The sequence below is a fragment of the Scyliorhinus canicula genome, chromosome 18 (genome assembly GCF_902713615.1).
Source record: "Scyliorhinus canicula chromosome 18, sScyCan1.1, whole genome shotgun sequence".
NCBI classification, from domain to species: domain Eukaryota; kingdom Metazoa; phylum Chordata; class Chondrichthyes; order Carcharhiniformes; family Scyliorhinidae; genus Scyliorhinus; species Scyliorhinus canicula.
This window is the reverse complement of record NC_052163.1, coordinates 59,432,551-59,450,200: the sequence shown is the minus strand read 5'-3', so window position 1 is coordinate 59,450,200 and position 17,650 is coordinate 59,432,551. Positions and strand designations below refer to the sequence as shown.

Sequence of the window (17,650 nt, the reverse complement as noted above, 5' to 3'; positions counted from 1 at the left end):
TTAGTGTAGATTTAGTGTTGTTTTGTCGGTGCAGATGGGCTGAAGGGCCTCTTCTATACTGTATGGAGGGGGGCATAAAGGATTGTTATATCCGACTTTTCATGTTAAATAAATGTTTTTTCAAGGTGTTAAAACTAATTAGTGGTGCTATGTCTCTTCTGCCCAATTTTCTCCCTTATTCCCCTCCTATCAGGCATTGAGTCATACAGGAGTTAGTTCCATGGTGAAGGATGGTACAGTGCCCCATCATGCCCACGTTTCCCAACACAACACAATGGGGAGTTTTCAGGGATAAGAGCCCTAAGGTTACTTCTGACAAAGGAGCTTAGATCAGGAATCAAGAGTGAGATTTTCGAGGCGTATGGCCCAGGAACACAAGGGATTACATATCTGAAATATATACAGTGGAATTCTCCGTCGGCGGGTTCCTCCATCCACCTGCAGCTCACCCACGTTTTCCAATGGTGTGGGGTGGGCAGAATGGGACCCCATTGCCCAGCTACGGGAATGGAGAATTCCGCTGCCGGCTGGGGTGTTCCGTGCAGTAAAATGCGGCTGGCTGACAACTCCCCATTGTGCTGTGTTGGGAAATGTGGGCATAATGGGGCACTGTACCATCCTTCACCTGGAACTAACTCCTGTATGACTCAACCCCACCCATGGTTTCTCAGTGAACTTTCATGGTGATCCTCATTTCATATTAGATGCAAGTCCAGTGAAGATTAGCTTAATTCAGTGCATTGAGTAGAATGGTCCTCTAGAGGATAGAGGAATAGGAGGCCATCACATTGAACTGTCCCAAATTCTCAGTGGGCTTCACAGGGTGGATGGTGGGAGCATGCTTTTCTCCTAGCTGGAAAGTCTATAATTTGAAGTCATTGTCTCAGGATTAAGATGAGGAGAAATTTCTTCACTTAGACTGCTAAGAATCTTTGGAATTCTCTTCCTCCGAGTGCTGTAGATGCTCAGTTGTTGAGTCAAGACAGAGATTTGATGATTTTTGGGTATGAAGGAAATCAAGGGATATGATTTTAGAACAAAAAAGTGGAGTTGATATAGAAATTTGATCATGGCCTTATTGAAAAATGAAGAGGCTCAAAAGGCCATATGACCTACCCCTGCTCCTATTTATCATGTTCTTACTTGGTTCCAAAGTTAGCGTTGTGTATCACAGAATCTGTACAGAGTTGCACTTGGTTCATCCATTGCTGTTCATTAATTATTGTTAGTAATGACTTTCCCCAGGAACCTCATGGAAATCTCTTACCTCATGCCTCAGCTGGAACATTTGGATGGGGTGAGTATGTTGGGGTTCCTTTTCCAATTCAGATGAAAACCTAAAGTCAACTGAACTTGGTGTTAGAATTTTTTCCTGGCTTTCTCCCCCTCTTCTGAGAGTGGAGGTGTACTCAGTTGTGGTTCCACAAGCATATGTAAAACTGAGCTAAATTATAAAAGTTAATTCCTGGAAAACTGGGGGAAAAGATCAGTAGGTGCTGGAAAAGCTCAGCAGGTCTGGCAGCATCTGTGGAGAAAGAAACAGAGTTAATGTTTCAAGTCCAATATGAGCTAAATTATACATGAGTAACATCATATCCAAACCCATCATCAACTTGGACTGCAGTAGCTAATCAAACAGCTCTAATTAACCAGGGTCAGCAGCCTGCTTCAGTCCCAATCCCGACAAATTGTCCTAGGACTACATTCAGTTCCCATTCTGTGATATAGTGAGCTGATTTGGGGCACTGCTGTTAGCTGCAATTTCACCCGGGATGGGCATGGAAGGGAATTGGCTGCTGTTCGCATTTCTGATAAAGAAATGCTGGAAAGGGTGGGTGTTTGATGAAGGTTGATTAGGGCATGGCTGTGATACCAGTCCAGGTTGAATAACCCAGCAATGGTGACCATCATGGGAAACGCCTGAAGATTGGCCACTTCAGTAGGGCACTACAAGATCGCTGGGATCTGAGGAAGCCTAACCCTTACATGTGTCAGGAGAGGTAAAAAGAAAAGCAAAAAGATTTAAAATACCATAAGTACCATATTGTCCAAAGCAGAGTGGAAAGGGCAAAGTATTTAATGCAGTGGGTTTGTTTGTAACTTCCAAAGAAAGCAAAGTTATGTTTTTTAGTTGTGACTTACTCGGTTTTCCCCCTGTCAGACCCAGGGTTGAATCAAAATGAGGATTTAATATTCGGCATTCATTGCTTCAGCCCCAGATTGTGCAAATAGAATGAAGCTTACATACAATGAATACTCACTTACGTTGCTTGAATGAATAAAATATCACTGCGTAGGTCCATTTTATCAGCAGCTTCCAGGTTATCTTAAACAATTTAAATAGGTTAAACCAGGTTGAGGCGTGGAATTTTGTGATCCAGTGACATTCAGTCCAGTTTGGTAAGAACTGGTGTAAATCCACAGCGCCGAGGTCCCAGGTTTGATCCCGGCTCTGGGTCACTGTCCATGTGGAGTGTGCACATTCTCCCCGTGTCTGCGTGGGTTTCACCCCCACAACCCAAAGATGTGCAGGTTCGGTGGATTGACCATGCAATTTAGCCCCTTAATTGGAAAAAATGAATTGGGTACTCTAAATGCATTTTTTAAATGTTTTTTAAAAGACCTGGTGTAAATCTAGCCAGAGGTCTATGCACTAGTAATAGGTAATTTTATTGGGTGGAATTTTGTCTCTTTTGTTGACAATATGTCAACTTAGGCTGGAAAAGCCAGCAGTGCGGCCGACAGGCTACTTTCCGCTACAATTTTAGACAAATTGTCAAAAAGGTGCCTGAAGATGAGTTCCATGATGTTACGCTGGTGAGGTGGGCTGTGCATGAGCTCACCCCTCTAGCAATCCTGGCAGGGCACCCTGATCTGAAAACATATAAATTTAAGAAGTAACACAAATACCCCACAGAACTCTCCCCGCCCTCCCTCCCACACCACAGACCTGGCAACCTCCACCCCATGGGCTTAGGACCTTTCTCCCAGGGAAAACTCCTACCTTGAACCTCCCCAATGGAAACCCACCTGGCAGTCCCAAGGGGCAGTGCTCAGGCAGTGCCAGGGTACGGCCCAGGCATTAACCTCTTCCCCTGGGGCTGTATTTAACTGTGTGCCCTTGGCGGGGATGGTTGTCCAGGCCCATTCATGATATGCAGGCACACACACACACCCAATGATATACAGACAAGCAGCTAATGGACACAGAGAACAGGACATGACCAATAAGCAGGTAGGACAGTCAGGGGTGGGAACTGACTATAAAACACACGAGGCACTCACACCCCGCCTCTTTCCACTGATGATCATCTAGAGAGTCAGTCAAGGGTGTTGTTACAATCTCACACCTCCATCACGTGGCTAAGAGCTAGTCTGGTTCAGTCAGACAGAGTAACCACACTTAAGTTAGCAGAGAGTTGAACTCACAGAGAACTGTGCTAACTGTGCTATTAGTTCAATAAACCTGATTGAACTAACTTCAATGTCTGGAGTATCTTTCTAATCTAAGCTGCATCCAGTTGCAGCCAGTGTTACACCAGTGTACTTAACACGATATGATACCAGGAGACTACTAATTTAAGGTGGCTTACCACAACGTGATGACCAGCAAATGTATCCCGGCACCATGGAGAAGATTCAGGCTCCTCACCAGCTCAGGACCTCTGGCAATCTCAGTGCCAACTGGCGGACATTAAAGCAAAAGTTTCAGCTGTACATCGCAGCCTCAGACCTCAAGGGTGCGTCTGATGCAAGAAAGATCGCGCTTCTCCTCTCAATAGTGGGTGATCAAGCCATCCAACTCTTCAACTCATTTAACTTCACCGTAGACCAGGACAAGACAAAGTTTCAGACCATCCTGGACCAGTTCAATAGTCACTGTGAAGTGGACACCAATGAAATCTTCGAGCGGTACATATTCAAACAACGTCTTCAAGGTAAAGATGAATCTTTCAGTGCCTTCTTAACTAACCTCCACCTGCTAGCACTGTCCTGTAACTTTGGTGATATTGCTGACTCCATGATCAGAGACAAAATCGTGTTTGTAGTTCACTCTGAGAGAGCAGCTCTTAAAAATCAGGCATATGACCCTGCCAATCGCGATTGAAACATGTACAGTGCAGGTGCATGCAAAAAATTGGTATTCCCAATACAAATCGGCTGAAAATGAGAAACTTGCCTCCCACGAGGCACAGAGCGTGCAGGCCATCTCCTGGATGCAACGCCTCGGCATTGAAGACAGCGGCCATCTTGCCGCCTTTCCCTGAGCCCCACGCATGCGCGATGTGAATGGGATAACGAAGCTGCCGACTCCCACACTGCGCGGGTACAGACATCTGCCGATCGCACTGCACATGTGCGACGACGTACACCGTGTTACGATGACGATGTCTTGACATGCCCGAACTGCGGCAACGCCCACTTAAAGGGACACTGCCCTGCAAGAGGCAGGCAGTGTTTAAACTGTGGGAAGCCTGGACACTATGCAGCCTTGTGCTGCACAACCCGTCAGAGGCCAGCGCTCCCAATTCTGCCGACGGCGCGTCCATAATGTGCAATGACACATTACCACACATGAACATGCCACACCTAACTCATCTCGCATTCAGTCCATCCTCGCTGTGGATTCGGAGGCGAATGGTGTGCGGTGATGCAGGTCAACTGCAGCTCCATCCAGTTCAAGCTGGACACAGGTGCTTCTGCCAACCTCCTCTCACAGGCAGATTTCAAACGCATCAAGAAGCCCCCCCCCCCAAGGTCCTTCCAGCAGCCTGCCAGCTCCTGGACTAACGGTAATGCCATCACGGCACTGGGGTCCTGCCATCTACTCGTCTCCAACCGGAGCAGCCATGCACAGCTAAGGTTTGAAATTGTCAAACCCGACAGGGCATCCCTACTGGGTGTGCATGCCTGCAAAAAGCTAAACCTGGTGCAGCGGGTTTATTCAACGACATCCTCCAACGTGGATCTTCAAGCTGGCATTGAGGACATCCTCGCTCAGTATCCAGATGTGTTTGACGGGATGGATACTTTGCCATATCGGTACAAGATCCTACTGCGACCTGATGCTGCCAAGCCAGTGGTCCATGCACCATACCCTGTCCCGGCTCCGCTGAAGGAGCGCCTGAAGGAACAGCTCAAGGAGCTGCAGCAGCAGGGGATCATTTTAAATGTAACCGAACCGACTGACTGGGTCAGCTCGATGGTGTGTGTTAAAAAACCCTCTGGAGACCTGTGCATCTTCATTGATCGCAAGGATCTCAACCAGAATATAATGCGTGAACTCTACCCCATCCCGAAGCGGGAGGAACTCACCAGTGAGATGGCACATGCAAGGTTTTTCACGAAGTTAGATGCGTCACATGGATTCTGGCAAATCCAGCTGGATGAGTCCAGCAGAAACCTCTGCATCTTCAACACACCGTTTGGCAGGTACTGCTATAACCGTATGCCGTTCGGCATCGTCTCGGCATCGGAGATATTTCATCGCATCATGGAGCGGATGATGGAGGGCATCAAAGGGGTTCATGTGTACGTGGACGACGTCATCATGTGGTCCACGACACCTGGGGAGCATGTTTCGCATCTCCAGCAGGTATTCCGCCGTGTCCACGCCAATGGCTTGAAGCTGAACAGGGCCAAGTGTTGCTTTGGCATGTTGACACTCAAGTTCCTAGGAGACCAGATCTCTCTGCAGAGCGTGTGCCCCAACATAGACAAGGTCAAGCCCATCGCAGCCATGAAGGTCCCAGAAGACAGAGGGCAGTATTGCACTTCCTGGGCATGGTCAATTTTCTGGTCAAGTTCATCCCAAACATGGCCTCACACACCATGGCCCTACGAAACCTAGTGAAGAAGCCCACTGCCTTCGAGTGGAAGACAGCCCATCAGGCAGAGTGGTTGGAGCTGAAAGCCAAGCTCACCACTGCACCCGTATTGGCATTTTTCGACCTGGACAGAGAAACTTAAATCTCGACAGATGCAAGCCAGAATGGCATCGGTGCAATCCTGCTGCAACACGATGACACTTCATCCTGGGCACCGGTTACCTACGCCTCAAGGGCAATGACGCCCACTGAACAAAGGTATGCACAAATCGAGAAGGAATGCCTGGGCCTTCTCACTGACATTCTTAAGTTTTACGACTATGTCTACGGCCTGCCAACATTCACAGTCGAGACGGATCACAGGCCCCGGTCCACATTATCCACAAGGACCTTAATGACATGACGCCTCGGTTGCAGCGCATCCTCCTCAAACTCAGAAGGTACGACTTTGGCCTGGTCTACACGCTTAGCAAGGAGCTCATCATTGCCAATATACTGTCCCGTTCCAGCACCATTCCTAGTGAACCACCAAACGTTATCCGGCAAATTGAGTCACAGGTTGAGTCACAGGTGCAGCTGTGTGCTAGCACCTTCCCGGCATCTGATGAGAAGGTGATTCGTATCTGTGAGGAGACAGCCAAAGACCTCCTCTTGCAGTGTGTTATGCAACACCTAGCCAATGGCTGGCAAAAAGGGCAGTGCCCTCAAGTTTTCAATTTAAAGGACGACCTGACGGTGGTTGATGGTATCCTCCTCAAACTGGACCGGATTGTAATTCCACACAGTCTCCAGAGCTTGGTGCTCCGTCAAATCCATGAGGGCCACCTGGCAGTGGAAAAGTGCAGACACAGAGCCAGGCAGGCTGTCTACTGGCCTGGGATCAGCCAGGACATCGCGAACATGGTCCTTAACTGTGCGACCTGTCAACGCTTTCAGCCAGCGCAGAGTAAGGAGACACTTCAGCAGCATGAAATCGAAACATCTCCATGGTCCAAGGTTGCCATTGACCTCTGGTCGTGATCACTACAAATGGTCGTGATTACATGTTAATCATTGATTACTTTTCCAATTATCCTGAAGTCGTGAAGCTCTCAGACCTCACATCTCGGACCGTCATCAAGGTCTTTAAAGAGACGTTCTCCAGTCGTATCAGTTCAAACACGTCACTTCCAACCCACACTATCTGCAGTCAAACGGAAAAGTTGAGAAAGGGGTGCACATAGTGAAGCAGCTCATCTGCAAGGCCGCGGATTCTGCGTCTGACATTCACCTTGCGCTGCTTGCGTACAGGGTGACCCCACTGTCCACTGGCATGTCGCCGGCTCAACTCCTGATGAACAGGGACCTGCGAACGACACTTCCAGCCATACACGTGCCCAACCTGGATCACCTCCCGGTGCTGCAGAAGGTGCAGCAATACCGAGACCGGCAAAAACAGGGCAATGATGCTCATGCCACCGATTTGCCCATGTTATCCCCGTCAGACACTGTTTGGGTCAAGATCCCTGATGGAGGCTGGTTGGCTCCAGCTGTCGTTGTTCGACAGGCTGCCCCCCGCTCGTATCTTGTGTGTCTGGCTGATGGTTCTGTTGTGTGACGAAATAGACGGGCACTGAGCAAAGTTGCCTGCCCGCAACCACATTCTTCTCCGTTTCCTTCGGTTGTTTTGCCACCTCTTGATACCTCGACTCACGAGGCCACCCGTCAGGCTTCAATCCCGCCGATCAAGTCGCTGTTGTCCCCACCACCACCTCTCCGGCGGTCGACCAGGATCAGACACAAGCCACAGAGACTGGACTTATGAACATTTGCTATGTTCTGCATTCTCGCATTAGACAACTGTTTTCACATATACGTATGTTCCCATCCATTGCATGCATATATGTTAATATTGGCTTAGTCTTGTAAATGCATATGTCATCCAAACATAAAAAAAGGGGCGATGTCATGAGTTCCAGGCACACACACACACCCCCCCAATGATATACAGACAAGGAGCTAATGAACATAAAGAATAGGACATGACCAATAAGCAGGCAGGACATTTGGGGTGGGATCTGACTATAAAAGCAACGAGGCACTCGCACCCCGCCTCTTTCCACTGATGAACATCTAGAGAGTCAGTCAAGGGTGTTGTTACAATCTCACACCTCCACCACGTGGCTAAGAGCTAGTCTGGTTCAGTCAGACAGAGTAACCACACTTAAGTTAGCAGAGTCGAACTCACAGAGAACTGTGCTAACTGTGCTATTAGTTCAACAAACCTGATTAAACTAACTTCAATGCCTGGAGTATCTTCCTGATCTAAGCTGCATCCAGTTGCAGCCAGTGTTACACCAGTGTACTTAACACGACATGATACCAGGAGACTACTAAACCAGGTGGCTTACCACAACGTGATGACCAGCAAATGTATCCCGGCACCATGGAGAAGATTCAGGCTCCTCACCAGCTCAGGACCTCTGGCAATCTCAGTGCCAACTGGCGGACATTAAAGCAAAAGTTTCAGCTGTACATCTCAGCCTCAGACCTCGAGGGTGCGTCTGATGCAAGAAAGATCAACAAACCTGATTGAACTAACTTCAATGTCTGGAGTATCTTTCTGATCTAAGCTGCATCCAGTCGCAGCCAGTGTTAGACCAGTGTACCTAACACAACAGCCCCCTTTTGTTGGGATCTGTTGTAAGCCTGCCGATGTGACGTCATGCAGGCGGGGGAGGAAATCCTTGTGTGGGGGGTAGTACAGTGAGGAAGCCTGCTCATGATATTTAAATATATGGTAATGGAGTTCCCGACGTTTCATCCCATTATGTCATTGGAGAGGGGTGGGGATAATTGAGTGGGGATCCTGCTGGGATGAAAGCAATTTTGGGACTCCCCTCAATTCTCTGCTCCCGCCCCAGTCCTGCCCACTGAAAATCCCCTTCCTTGTATTTACCTGGCCAGCAATGCAACATAGTCAAGGTGTAGGAAGCTAGTCCAATATGGCATTGTAGAATTGTATTGTGGGTGCAATTTAAAGGGATGTCGCCTCTCAAAGTGAAGTGGTTGTACGGGGCAAAAATTCTTAACATCCATTAGAAAGGTTCAAAATAATAAATTTCTACAAGGCTGATAAAGGAGAGGGGAAAGAGGTGAGAGACAACAAATGAAAATATATATAGAAATATCACGTACACTAGAGGGAAAGTGATAAGAGTGATACGTGGTCCAGCTACATAGGGCTTTCCCTTTTATGAGAGGTCATAATCTTAGAATAAGAGGTAGAAAATTTAAAACAGATTTGAGGAAAAACGACTGCTCCCAAAGGGTTGTGAATCTGTGGAATTCGCTACCCCAGAGTGCGGTGGATGCAGCGACAGTGAGTAAATTTAAGGAAGAGTTAAACAGATTTTTAATTGGTAACGGGTTGAAGTGTTATGGAGAATGGGCAGGATGGTGGAGTTGAGGCCAGGATTGGATCGGCCATGATAGCTTTGAGTGTGTTTAGGCTAGGGAGGCTAAATTGCCTAGTCCTGCTCCTAGGTCATGAGGTCCTAAGGAGGAGATGCTCTGGCTGATTTTGCAATCCAGCTCTTGGTCTGTAACATTGTAGGTAACAGATGAGGAACATATCAGCCATGATAGAATGGCAGAGCAGACGCGATGGGCCTAATGGCCTAATTCTGCTCCTACATCTTATGAATTTATGAACTTCTTTAGAAGAAGAGTGACCCGGCATGCAAATCAATTCATGCCTGTAAAGCAACAATAATGATTAGGAACTGGTTATGATAAGAGTTGCACCCTTAGACGTTCTAGGGTAACAACATGCAACGTGATTACAATAAGCCTGGTGTGCATAAGATAAGGACTGGAGAGAACCTTGCAGCCACCGGCAGTGTCCTGTCTGTAGTTGGAGTCCAGGCCAACCTGCAGAATGCAATACTACAGCCTCCCTGGTGAATGCTGGTGTTGACATTCATTGTGTCTCCGACAATTTCACAGAAATCCCCTGGCTTCCTGTGATGTAACCAGCTTGCCTGAAATCCAGTTTTTTTTTTGCTCTTCCTCCAAAGAAATCAAGAGGGATTTTGATTAGGATACCCATTAAAGACTGTGAGCAAAATGTTTGTGCTGAAGCTCATGACTACAAAACCAGTTCACCCGAAGAGGTAAAAAAAGCAGCAGCAGTAAAAGCTTCAGCCTACATTGTCTCTTGCAGCACCACACTAATTGTCTAACTTCACTGAGATGACTACTGGAAATGCCACACTGATGCTGCAGAATAATAATAATAATCTTTATTAGTGTCACAAATAGGCTTACATTAACACTGCAATTAAGTTACTGTGAAAATCCCCTAATCGCCACACTATGGCACCTGTTCAGGTACACTAAGGGAGAATTCAGTACAGTTCAGCTAACAGGCATGTCTTTCGGGACTTGAAGATACATTGTGTTAAAATATTTGGTTAATAATTGGTCTTTGTTATTCTGCTGTAGGTTTCACTTAACCCATCCAATAATGAGAAACAGAATGCTACATTTATGCAGGAAACAACACAGGCTAGCGGTAAGTTACTCTATAGTAATTACTAAAACACTTGGACCTTTACTTAGTTTATGCAATCATACTTAGTTCCTCAGAGATTCTCCAGGGCTCAAACCATCTTCTCCAGCAACACTCACAAATCTGTTCAACTTCAACATCTACAAGTTAGTGAAACTGTGCACATGACTGAGAACCTCCCACTAGTATTGGTCGGAGTGACCACTACACAGTCCTTGCAGGAGAAGTCCTGTCCTCATACAGAGGACTCTGTGGCACTGCCGATATGCTGAAGGGGATATGTTCAGAACGGATCTAGCAGCTCAACACTGAACATCCATGAGAGTGTGGTCCATCAGTAGTAGCAGAATTGTACTCCACCACAATTTGTAACCTCATGGCCCAGCATATCCCTCATTCTACTGTTACCATCAAGCCAGGGGACCAACCCTGATTCAGTGTGGAGTGTAGGAGACCAAGCTAGGAACAGCACCAGGCATAGATAAATAATGAGATGCCAATCTGGTGAAGTTACAACACAGATATATTTTCAAGTTGAACAGCGGAGCTGCTTGCAATAAGAGCTAAGTGATTCCGCAACCAATCGATGAGGTCAAAGCTCTGCAGTTCTGCCACATCCAGCCATGAATGATGATGGACAATTAAACAATTAACTGGAGGAGGACGAGCCGCAAATATCCCCATCCTCAATGATGGGGGAACGCAGCACATCAATGCAAAAGACAAGGCTGCAGCATTTGCAACCATCTTCAGCCAGAAATGCAGAATGGATGATCCATCTCAGCCTCTTCTTGAGGTACCAGCATCACAGATGACAGTCTTCAGCCAATTCAGTTCACTCCACATTGATATCAAGAAGCAGCTTAAGGCACTGGATACAGCAAAGTCTACGAGACCGGTCAAGATCCTGGCTATTGTGCTGAAGATCTATGCTTCAGAACTAGCTGTGCCCCATGCCAAACTGTTCCAGTACAACTACAAAACAAAAGTACCTGACAATGTGGAAAATTGCCCACAAGAATGACAATCTAACCCAGCCACTCATCACCCCATCTATCTGCTCTCCATCATCAGCAAAGTGTTGGGAGTGCTGCATCACCATCAAGCGGCACGTACTCACCAGTAACCTGCTCACTGTTACTCAGTTTGTGTCCTGCCAGGATCACTTGGTTTTAGACCTTATTACACCCTTGGTCCAGACATCAACAAAGAGGTGAATCCCAGAAGTGAGGTGAGAGTGATTTACCTTGAATTCAGCCAGCATTTGATCAAGTCTGGCATCAAGGAGCCCCAATAAAAGTCAATGGGAGGCATTACTAGCATGAATGAAAATGATGAGGTTATTGGAAGCCAATCATCTCAGCCCCAGTGCATCGCTGCAGCAGTCTTTCAGCATAGTATCATAAGCCCAACTATCTTCAGCTGCTTCATCAATGACCATCCATCCACCATGAGGTAAAAAATGGGGATATTTACTGATGATTGCATTATTCATTTCCATTCGAAACTCCTCCAAGTGTGCCTGCATGCAACAAGATCTGGACAACATTCAGGCTTGGGTTGATAAATGGAAAGTTACATTTGTGCTGGACAGGTGCTGGGCAATGACCGTCTCCAGAGAGAATTAATAACCATTCCCCCTTGACATTCAGTAATAATAATATTAATAATCTTTATTAGTGTCACAAGTAGGCTTCATTGAAGTTACTGTGAAAATCCCCTAGTCGCCACACTTTACAGCGCTTGTTCGGGTACACTGAGGGAGAATTCAGAATGTCCGGGCAGCGAGTGGCGCAGTAGTTAGCACTGCTGCCTCACGGCGCCGAGGTCCCAGGTTCAATCCCGGCTCTGGGTCACTGTCCGTGTGGAGTTTGCACATTCTCCCCGTGTTTGCGTGGGTTTCGCCCCCACAACCCAAAGATTTGCAGGCTAGGTGGTTGGCCATGCTAAATTACCCCATAATAGAAAAAAAATGAATTGGGTACTCTAAATTTATTTTAAGAAAGAGTGCCTAATTCATCTAACAAACACGTTTTCCTCACCATAAAAATACTGCATGTTACCAATGACCAAAAACATAACTTGACCAGTCACGTAAATAGTGTGACTGCAAGATCAATTCATAGACTGAGTACACACCTGTTGACTCCCCAAAGTCGTTTCACCATCTACAGCACACAAGTCAGGAATATGATGGAATACTTTCCACATGCCTGACAAGTGCACTTTCAACACTTAAGAAGCTCAACACTATCCAAAAATTGAGATAGGAAAAGCATTATTAAAAAAATGTCCTTGTGAGTTCTACCAGTTGTTACTCGCTGTGATGTCCTAGCAATTAATTAGTCTCCAGAACACTCCTGGAGTGTGGCAACCATACATCTCCCACTTGCATATTGATCAGTCACATAATCCATCACGTCAGTTATGGTGTTAAAATTAAAGGCATTATTCCATTAGCAATCAGACTGCCAATAACCTTTACTCCCTCTGTCAAATTCCTTGACTCAAAAGTGTAATAAATAGCATAATTATCCTTTACATAGCATTAACATGTGAATGAGTTGGAGGCGGTTCAGCGGAGGTTTACTCGATTTATACCTTGAATAAGCAGATTGTCTTCTGGGGAAAGATTAGACAAACTGAGCTTCTTTCTGCTGGAGATTAGAAAAGTGAGGGGTGACTTGTTTGAAATGTATAAGATCCTGAACGGTCTTGACAAGGTGGACGTGAAAAGAACGTTTCCATTTATGGGTGAGTCCAAAACTAAGGGTTATTGTTTTAAAATTAGGGGCCACCTTTTTAGGACAGAGATGAGAATTTCTTCTCTGAGGGTTGTGCGACTTTGGACTTTCTGCCTCAGAAGGCGGTGAAAGGTGGGGTGACTGAATATTTTTAAAGCTGAGGTAGATAGATTCTTGTTAGGCGAGGGGATCAATACTTATCTGGGGTAGATGGGAATGTGGAATTCAAAATACATTCAGATCAAACTTGATGGGCTGGATTCTCCGTCCCGCCGCGCCACATTTCTGTTTCAGCACACCGGTGGGATGCTCCATTACGCTGGCTGGTCAATGTGGTTTCCCATTGTGGGGCAGCCCCGCGCCGTCGGGACACCCCCGGGCTGTCGGCAAAACGGAGCATCTCGCCGGAGGAGAATCCAGCCCGATATTTTTAATGCTTCTCCACATGTGCGTATGTAACCCCAGAATGTATACCCAGATATTTGTTCTATTTTAACCTCTTAAAGTTCTCTTGCCTCTCTCCACATTGCTTTGTTGGTTTTGTTAGTCTTTGCTAAAATTAATCTCTCCCTTTGTTCAAATACTTGTAGCTTCCCTTGAGGGTACCCAAAAAATTGCAAGCTGCTTGATGGATTTTGAGTCCCAAATGGAGGATCTGCAAAAATCACTGGCCGAAAGGTAGTAACTCCTTTTAAAATGAATACAAGCGACTTTAAAATGCATTTATTTAGACCCATGTTTCCCTCATGGACTTGCCAGCATATGTGAATCTTGGTGAGCCAAGTGACCCTCAATGAAGGTGGATTAAAAGGTCTTTCTCCTGTCATTCTTATGAAAACAAAAAAAAACAACTGACAAATTTGAGTGATCATAAGATTTGGACTCCATTTTAGATCTGACTGTGACATTTTTTTGTGAGATATTCTTTGACCTTTAGCACTCCAGCCAATTCCATCAATGGGCCTTGCAACCTCCGTAAGAATGCATTATTCACTGTGTCTTCCTAGTTAAACAATTGCATCATGTAGGGATAAGAACATAGAACTCTGCCAGAAATGTCAGTGTGTAACATCAGGGGCTGGAATCTCCGTTTCAGGGACTATTTCTCCACGACGTTGTGAAAACTGTGGAGTTTTACACCTGAAAAACTGGCATCAAAAGGCCACAGATTCACAACCCTGCAAGGGGCTAGCAGGGAGCCGTCGTGGAGCTCCCAGCTCCTGCTGCTGATATGGCCGTCCGCACTTCCAGAGGCCGTGCATGTGCACGTCGGCGTCCTCCAGCGACCGCGCCGTGGTCCATGGCGGACTCAGACTGCGGATCTGGACCACGGAAATAGTGCCCCCGATCGGCCACCCTCCCGACCCGGACCGCCCGCACAATAAAGGCCCAGTCCCGCATGAGACCACCCTGCCATCTGATCAGCACTGTCCCGACCATGGTGGCCGCGGACTGAGCCCATTGCCTCCTCGCGAGTATCCCGGATGGCAGGACCAGATTAGAAATACGCCGGTCGGGGGCGGAGAATAGCGGGGCGGGCCTCTAGCAATGGCTGCAGGTGGTGGATACGTGGGAGGGAATACACCGCTTTTTGAGGGGGCGGAGAATCGCCGAACCGGTGCCGGTCTGGATTATATGTGGGAAACTGGATTCTCCGTCCTGTCGCTGAACACAATTTCGGCGTCGGGTGCAGAGAATCCAACCCCAGATGTGCCATCATATGTATTTTTCTATCTTGACAGAAAGTGGGTTTAAATTCACTTGAGATTCAAACCACAAACAAATTTGTTTTCCAAAAAAAAACCATGAGATGATACTTTTCACTGTGTGATTTGTTTATTTCCCATGTGCCTCTATCACGGACCATACTGATGTTATCTGCAAGGGTTTCCCAACTTGAAGCACTGGTTTCGTGGTGGTGTATAGTTTTGTTTTTGGAATGGTGTGAGGATTCACGTGAAACTCCATGAGAATAACCAGCCCTGCCATCGTGTAACAATTATTAGATAATTTATTAAATTAACGAAAAGACAAATACACATGAACAGGATTACAATACTTAAGTATAAGAATCAGTAAACCACACACGGCTATGTAGAAATTACCCCTTGTTTCAAAATGTATCTATGTTCTGTGGACTCCCTGAGACTTCCCTTTTCCCAAACAACATCCAAATTAAATAAACGATAAGGCAAATCGAGTTTACAGTTTCCACACAATACAGGGATGATAATAAGTCTGGGAAATGTTTTTTCTTAGCCCAGTGAAGATATTTAAACTACCTTTACAAAGGTTTCTGCACTGCCTTGGCTCTAAGGCCTAGCCTCCTGGCTGAGAGTTGTGGACTGGCCTCTCTGCTTCCAAGGGTGCTGGCAATTGGACCATTTTTCCCTCTTTGAGTCTTCATGCTGTGTATTTGGCTGTCTTCATCTCTCAAATTCCTTGACTCTAGAAATTAGCATGCATATGCCTCCACTGATCTCTCTGTCATCTAGGTAAGCTGTTTCTACTAATAGGGAGATCTACATCTGATTCTGTCCAGATGCCTGCCAATCTCATTACTGTGAAAGTCACATCTCATCAATGCTAGCTACTGTTGTTGCTTGGCTGACTTCTGCTTGTTGCTGAGCAGATAGCATCCCATCATGCCTTGTTATATTGGTGTTACTGCTGTTACTAGTCAGATATATGACAGCCTCATTTTATGAAAATTAAAAAAGCTGTAACCTAACTGATGGCCTCGGCATAAGCCAGCCTACTTTAATGATAGCACATTTACATAACCAGAGTGCTTTTGATGTTTGGGTAGGCCTGACTTCTTCAATATCCTTAAGTGATACTGATTCAAATGCAGTCACATCTTAAATTATGATGTCTAATGTTATCTCTGAATTAAAATTAATAGACTAATACAACACAGGTGGTCATTCAACCCATTGAACTGATGATGGTTGTTTGAAAGTTATGCAGTTAGTCACATTTATGTTCATTTACCATAGTCATGCAATTTTTTTCCTTTATAAGGATATACCTAATTCCTTTTTGAATATTACCATTGAATTTTCTTCCACCACCCTTTCGCATATTATATTCTAGATCATAACTATTAAAAAAATCTAATCTCCGCACTGGTTCTTTTGCCAATCACATTAAATCTCTGTCCTTTGGTTACCAAAGTTACCACGAAGAACTTGACATCTTTCCTGAAGTATGGCATTCAAAATTCAACAGAATGCTCATGAGGCCCAACTAATTTTTAAAAAATCAATTTAGAGTACACAATTATTTTTTTTCAATTAAGGGGCAATTTAGCATGGCCAATCCACCTAACTTTCACATCTTTTGGGTTGTGGGGGTGAAACCTACGCAGACACGGGGAGAATGTGCAAACTCCCCACGGAGATTGACCCAGGGCCGGGATCGAACCCAGGTCCTCAGTGCCGTAGGCAGCAGTGCTAATCACTGTCCCACCATGTTGTCCAGAGGCCCAACTAATTTGAAGAATTTGGATGTATCTCTGCAAGAGCCAAACCTTAGTATGAGTATACAGAAGTATTACTAGAGTTTTTTTTTTAAATAATTTTTATTGAAAGAGTTTTTCCATACAGACATTTACCCCTACTAATTTTTAAATTATTTACAACACAATCCCTCTAGGCAAATATCCCTCCCTCGCCCACCCTCTCGCGCGCACCAGTCCTCCCCCCCCCCCCCAAGCAACAACTTAACAAACAAGGCAGCCTACAGTTTCAGACATGAGCAGCGAGCAGACTTGCCCGCGTTACAGTCGTGCATGTCCCCCCACGACCATTGCTGCCCCCCCTTCCCCTCCCCTCCCCCCTCCCTCTCCCCCTTCCCCTCCACCCCCCCCCCCCCCCCCCCCCGGGTTGCTGCTGCCACGACCCCGTACGCCTATCTCTGATCTAAAAAGTCAAGGAAAGGTTGCCACCGCCTGGAGAATCCCTGTACCGACCCTCTCAGGGCAAATTTGATCCTTTCTAGCTGAATATAGCTAGCCATATCGTTAATCCAAGTTTCAACGCTTGGAGGCCTCGCGTCCTTCCATTGAATTAATATCCTTCGTCGAGCCACTAGGGACGCAAAGGCCAGTATTCCGGCCTCCCTGGCCTCCTGTACCCCCGGTTCTACCCCGACCCCAAAGATCGCAAGCCCCCATCCTGGTTTGACCCTGGACCCCACCACCTTCGACACCGTCCTTGCCACCCCCTTCCAGAACCCTTCCAGCACCGGACATGCCCAGAACATATGCACATGGTTCGCTGGGCTTCCCAGACATCTGACACACCTGTCCTCACCCCCAAAGAACCGGCTCATCCTTGTCCCCGTCATGTGACCTCTATGCAGCACCTTAAATTGAATGAGGCTCAGCCTCGCACACGAGGAGGAAGAATTGACCTTCTCCAGTGCATCCGCCCACGTCCCGTCTTCTATCTGCTCTCCCAGCTCCCCTTCCCACTTGGCTTTCAGCTCCTCCCCTGATGCTTCTTCCGCCTCCTGCATTATCT

General features: G+C 46.5%; 1 protein-coding gene across 4 annotated transcripts in view; it reads left to right on the top strand.

The window, feature by feature from the left end:
- LOC119953216 (protein phosphatase 1 regulatory subunit 7-like) overlaps positions 1-17,650 on the top strand; it is a 214,192-nt gene that overhangs the window by 141,633 nt on the left and 54,909 nt on the right. For all 4 annotated transcript variants that reach the window (XM_038777238.1, XM_038777239.1, XM_038777237.1 and 1 more), the window contains 3 exons: positions 1,246-1,297; positions 10,314-10,383; positions 13,715-13,802. In XM_038777238.1, the coding sequence (XP_038633166.1) occupies positions 1,246-1,297; positions 10,314-10,383; positions 13,715-13,802 (210 nt within the window). The remainder of the gene's footprint in view (positions 1-1,245; positions 1,298-10,313; positions 10,384-13,714; positions 13,803-17,650) is intronic.